The 6,123-nt window shown below is 46.4% G+C and overlaps 1 protein-coding gene across 1 annotated transcript in view; it reads right to left on the reverse strand.

Annotated features, from left to right (window-relative positions):
* Positions 1-1,961: 1,961 nt before the first annotated feature.
* The window catches only part of si:ch211-189a15.5, a 21,057-nt gene continuing 16,895 nt past the window's right edge, over positions 1,962-6,123 (reverse strand). The window contains exon 2 of the mRNA XM_043706542.1: positions 1,962-4,780. Within this exon, the coding sequence (XP_043562477.1) occupies positions 3,188-4,780 (1,593 nt within the window). The 3' untranslated portion in view covers positions 1,962-3,187. The remainder of the gene's footprint in view (positions 4,781-6,123) is intronic.

Consider the following 6,123-nt stretch of genomic DNA (forward strand, 5'->3'; position numbering starts at 1 on the left):
AGTAAAAGCTCATGGTATGGGCATAACAAATTGCTATGGACTGAAGATTGCCTGGCTAAAAGAGAATGGAGAATAGGAATAAATGGATCTTTTTCAGGATGGCAAAATTTGATGAGTCGTGTGCCATAGGGAATGATGCTGGGACCTCAACAGGTTACAATTGATAAAAATTGGCTTAGATGAAGGGATACAAAGGTATGGTTAGCAAATTTGACAATGACAAAAGACTGGAATGAAAGTAAGTTGTGGATAGGAGACAAAGGTCCAAAAAAGATGTAAACAAGTAAATGGGTAAAGATGTACCAAAGTGAGTCTAATGAGTGAGGATGTGAAATTGTTCACTTTGACAAGAAGTAAACAACAACATTATTTAAATGGCGAGAGATTGCAGAGCTCTGAGATGCAGAGATTTGGGGGTCTCCATGTATGAATTGCAAAGGTTGAGCACGCAAGTATGGCACTAATGAGGAAAGATAATAGAATGTGATCATTTATTGCTAGAGGAATTCAATACAAACATATGGAGGCTATACTTCAATTATAGACAGCACTATGAGACCAGACCAGGAGTATTGTGTACAATATTGGTCTCCTTAATTAAGAAAGATCGTAAATGCAGAGAAGGGTAACCAGGCTGATACCTGGAATGGGTGGGTTGTCTTATGAAGAAAGATTGGACAGATAGGTTTATATCCACTGGAGCTTGGAACAGTAAGAGGCGACTTGATTGAAACCTCCAAAATTCTGAGGGGTCTTAGACAGTGAGAGGATGGATTGGTTAAAAATCAGGGACAGTAAGCAACTCTTTCTTTCTCTCAGAGAGATGTAGGAGGTTTTGGAGTACTCTTCCTGAACAGGCAGTGGAAGCAGAGTCCTTTAATATTTTAAGGCTGAGGTGGGCAGAATCTTGATAAGGAAGAAGTTAAAAAGTCATCGGGGCGGAGGGGGGGGGGGGGATTGCGGACTTGAGGTTACAAGCAGATCAGCCACAAGATTACCAAATGGTGAAGCAGGCTTGACGGGCTGAATGGTCTACTCCTGCTCCTGATTCATACGCTTGTGTATTGGACATGTGGGTCATGGATATAGCCCTGCAGGATTATGGTCAACTCTGACCCACACTATAGTCTATTGAGGGAACATGGCAGGAGCTCAATGGTAGTAACCCTCCTGTTAGTTCTTGTCCATTCCACCCTCAAACCCCTCGCAACTCTTGGGCCAGAAAATTAAAAGGCTATTTTTTAAATTCATTACAGAATATAGGCACCACTGCCTAGGCCAGCATTTATTGCCAGTCCCTAGTTGCCCCCTTGAGAAGGTGGGGGTGAGCTGCCTTCTTGAACAGCTGCAGTCTATGTGCTGTAGGTAGACCCACAATGCCTTGAGGGAGGGAATTCCAGGATTGTGACCCAGCGACAGTGAAGGAACAGTGATATATTTCCAAGTCTGGATGCATCTAGCTTCAATGGGAGCTTTTAATGGTGATGTTCCTCTGGATTTGCATCTAGTTTGCAGAGGTGGCGGATTTTGAAGGTGCTGTCAAGGGAGCCTTGGTGAGCGGTGCATATTACAGATGATCCACAGTGTTGCCACAGTGGTGAAGGCAATGAATGGTGAAGGTGGTGGATGTGGTGCCAATCAAGTGGGTGCTTTGTCCTGGGTGCTGTTGAGATTCTTGAATGTAGTTGGACCCATCACATCTAGACAAGTGGGCAGTATTGCATCCCACTCCTGACTTGTGCCTCAGATGGTAGCAGGCTTTTGGAAGTCAGGAGGTGAGTTACTCGCTGTAAGATTCCTAGTCCTTGGCCTGCTCTTGTAGCCAGTGCGTTTGAATGGCTGGTCCAGTTCAGTTTCTGATCAATGTAAACCAATGAAAGAAAGGTCATTGATGAAGAAGCAGAAGATGGTTGGGCCTAGGACACTGCACTGAGAAACTCCTGCAGAGTTGTCCTGGAGGTGAGATGACTGACCTCCAACAACCAACAAACATCTTCCTATGTGTCAGGTACGACGCTAGCCTTTCAGTTCTGAAGGACGATTACTGGACCTGAATCATTAACACTGCCATCTCTCCACTGATTCTGCCAGACCTGCTGAGTTTCTCCAACAATTTCTGTTTTAGTTTCAGATCTCAGCTTTTTGTTTTACTACAGGACTCTAATCTTTTTTCCATCAGTGGCCCATTACCCATTTCCAGGTGCCCTAGTGGTCTAGTTTGTGGACTAGTAACCCACAGAGTGAGAGATGGAATATCCTCTGCTAAGTTGAGAATTCAGCTTTTCAATAAAAGTCCAGAAATAAAGAGCTGGTTTCAGTTAAAGCAACTGTAAAGCTATTGTTTTGTTGTAAAAACCCAACAGGTCCATTCATGATGTTTAAAAGGATGAAGCTTTCTGTGTTTACCCAGTCCGTACCTATACGTGACTCCAGTCTCATATCAATATGACGGAGGCCTAACTGCTGTCTGAAACTGCTGAGACAGGACTCTCAACACTTGGAGAACAGAGGGTATCTTACTATTACCCCTGCTCAGGGGTATCCAGGGATGGGGGAGGTTGGTATAAAGTTAGACTTCTCAGAGACACCCACACTTCCGGAACCAATTCAAAACAAAAAGGTTTAGGCTCATCATTGATTGGTTTGCCCTTTGTGCTCTCTCCGAGGTGGATACAGCCTTTGCTCTGGGTTTCTGGGTGAAAATGAAGGTGGCCTTGCTAGTACAAACTGAACAGAGGGAGGGATGACTGGGGCAAAGTGCTTCTTGGACGAAATGGACCAAACGGCGGGGTATCCTCGCTGCAGTAGACTTTCACATCTGGATCAGCTTGTTGTCACTGTGTACTCCCCATCGCTTCTGATGGGGCTGACACATGCACACACTCCTCAGGCTTCACTTAAGTGGGTCACTTCTCTCGGAAAAGACCAGTCAGAAGGCAACTTGTCTATTGGCAACTCTGTTGAACAATCACGTCCAGGCACTCAGCCACTTTGTTGGGTAGTAAGAGCCCCCGGCTGATTTCCCCTCCCTGCCCCAGGCATTGAGGGGGTGGGGCAATTCCAGCACCTTGGTGATCAAGCGGACGGACTATGACGAGATGGTTCAGTTTGCTCGGAGACCTGGCCAGTCAGTTTGGCTCAGTTGTCAGCTCAAGCACCAAGGATGGCTCTCACCAAAAGCCAGCGTTTAAAGGTCCTCATCTTGCCTGCAGTGACTGCACCTCACTGACTTACCATCGATAAGGGTGACACTCCCCTCTGGCAACTTGCTCACGCAGACGTAAGGGTCAGGGCTTTCTCCAATCAACAGCTCCTGGATTTCTAGGCAATCCTTGGACATGATATGGCGCTGACTCGCAGATGGCCCCAAGCTGCAGTGAGGACAGATCTGAGACCCGGAGATATCGCAGGACACGGCTGAGGGTGGTCCAGCCTCCAGGCTGCCAGGCGGGATATAGAAAGACTGGGGGGGCTCTCGGACAATCTGGCCCCCTCCATCCTGCAGCATGTTGCTCATGAGCTCGGAGTGTTCCAGCAGCGTAGGGGCCCTGAGAATCTCCACCGGAGAGCACACGCAGCACTTGGGAAGGCTGGGAGGCCGACAAGCTGCGAGCTGGTCAACTGTGTGGGTCTGTCGAAGACGTTTCCCTCCTGTTGGATCAGCCTGGCTCAGACCCACACACTGAACCTCCGAGGATCGGAGCTGTTTCAAGGGGTGGAACTGGGCAGTCTCTGTTGTTGGATAGGGCAGTTTCTCCTTATCCATATGCTTCAGCTCAATCTCCACTGGGGGGTCACTCTCCTTTTTCCGACTGGTAGAATTCCCATTCAGGAACTTGCCATATTTCACGGATGAGGTGCTGTCTGATGCCTGATAGTTTTTCTCGGACGGTCTGTCCTCTGGATAGAGCTGGCTGGTGGCATCCAGTGCACCATGTTTCAAGGAGGCGTTTGGATCTCCTGTATTGAAATCTGCCCTGTCTCTAATCTTTAGGTTCTTACTGTCCGATGGAGTCGCAATTGGAGTTGAATTGGGGAAGAAGCTCAAGGACTGGGGTTGATCTGGAGACAGTTTGATATGAGGTTCTGATCGATGCTTTTGCACCATGGACTGTTTCAGGAGCAGCAGAGAGTCGCACTGCCCCCCTTCCCCATTGGGATTGACAACTTCAAGCAGCTTTGGAGGGCCTGAGTAGCCCAAGTTGCCAGCGATGGCAATGTCGGAGTAGTCACGGTACAGGTCAATGCTGTCTGGTGGAAACATCATGGAGGTGGACAATGGATCATTGGCAGTGTCTGACTCTCTATCCTCGAGTGCTCCTACCCGCAGCCCGAGGGTTCCCTGGTGGTTGGCAGAGAGTGGCAAGGGTGAGTTGGGCAGCCCAGACTCGTCGAGGCTTTCCTCACAGCTCAAGCCTGACTTTGTGGACCCCTCATTTGCTGGAGCAGACCATTCACTGAGTTTTCTGGGTCCGGCTTTCATGGCGATCAAGTGTTTGATGCAGTCGGCCTGATTGAGAGACAAGCAAGATCTCAACTGCACAATGTCTTGACAATTACTGTACACGGCTTGCTCCAAAATCTCCTGCATCAGCACACACTCAGCCCTGGCTAAGAAACATTCAAACCCAAGCTGGCCAATGTCCTCTTTGCTGACCTGTTTTGAGATCACATATTCACTGATTCCTTTCTGTGTGTATCCCATCTTCACCAAGATCCCTTGAAGGACATCTGGAGGAAAAACTGGCTCAATGAAGTAGACAAAGGCTCCTGTGAAAGTCTGAAATAAATAGGATGTGGTTAGCTTTTTAAGGAAAAATAATCAAAGGTTTTTTCTCCAATAACTTCCCTTCCACTACCAAAGGACCCCTGCTGTCTCTCCCAATTCCAATCGAAGGACATTATTATAAACAAACCACCCTCTTAAATCAGCTTGAGAATTTAATAAGGTCAGCTTTGATCATAAACTCCACTTTAATTCCCAATCTCAGGAAATTACAGTCCAAAACTGGTCAGATCCTTAATGGTGGGAGGCAATGGCCTAGTGGTATTATCGTTAGACTATTAACCCCGAGATCCAGGCCAAGTTTTGGGTGATCTGGAATCAAATTCTACCATGGCAGATGATGGAATGTGAATTAAAAGAGAAGTCGAGAATGAAGAGTCTGGCTCACTAAGTCTTTCAGCAAGGAAACTGCCTTCTTTACCCAGTTTGGCCTGTGAAACTCCGACCCACAGCAATATGGCTGACTCTTAACTGGCCTCTGGAGGGATGGACTATAAATACTGGCTACATCTTATAAATGAACTTAAAAAAAGAAAAAGGCTCTCCACAGGTAAAGCTTCCCAAGGTATCGAATTCTAAAGAATCAGAACCCACACAGTGAAGAAATCGTTCCTCATCTCTATCCAAAATGGTTGACTCCTCAACCTTAGAATTTACAGCAAAGGTAAAAACTTTCTTTCAGCATCAGCCCTGGAACTTCAAGCTATGAATACTAATAAAAGAAAAATTGATGGAGAAATTAATGGGATTTCCTGGATCTCATGGTCTACGGTTTAGAGTTCTAAAAGGGTTGGCTGCAGAGATGGTGCATGGGTGGCTTATGATCATCCAAAATTCTCTAAGTTCCAAAACTTAAAAATTTCAATGAGACCCAACCTTGAGACTAAAGGTCTACTTCATCTAGCTGTTTCTTATAGGAAAACCACTTATCCCAGGAATAAGTTCAGTGAACCTCCACTGAAGCCTCCCTGCAGCAAATAAAACCAGACTAAAAGACTTTGTATGCTAGCTTTTTGCAACTTATACACAACTCCCTCTATGCTGCAGCTTTCTGCAACCTTTTCCCATTTAAATAACATTCAGCTTTTCAATTGTTCCTGCCAAAGTTCATAATGTCACAACTTCCCATATTGCATTCCATCTGCTACGTTTTTTGCCCACTTGGTTAATCTGTCCATATCTTAAAAATGTGTTGCTGGAAAAGCGCAGCAGGTCAGGCAGCATCAAAGGAGAAGGAGAATCGACATTTCGGGCATAAGCCCTTCTTCAGGAATGAGGAAGGTGTGCCCAGCAGGCTAAGATAAAAGGTAGGGAGGAGAGACTTGGGGGAGGGGCGT

This window comes from Chiloscyllium plagiosum, chromosome 17, assembly GCF_004010195.1.
Source record: "Chiloscyllium plagiosum isolate BGI_BamShark_2017 chromosome 17, ASM401019v2, whole genome shotgun sequence".
Taxonomy (NCBI): Eukaryota; Metazoa; Chordata; class Chondrichthyes; order Orectolobiformes; family Hemiscylliidae; genus Chiloscyllium; species Chiloscyllium plagiosum.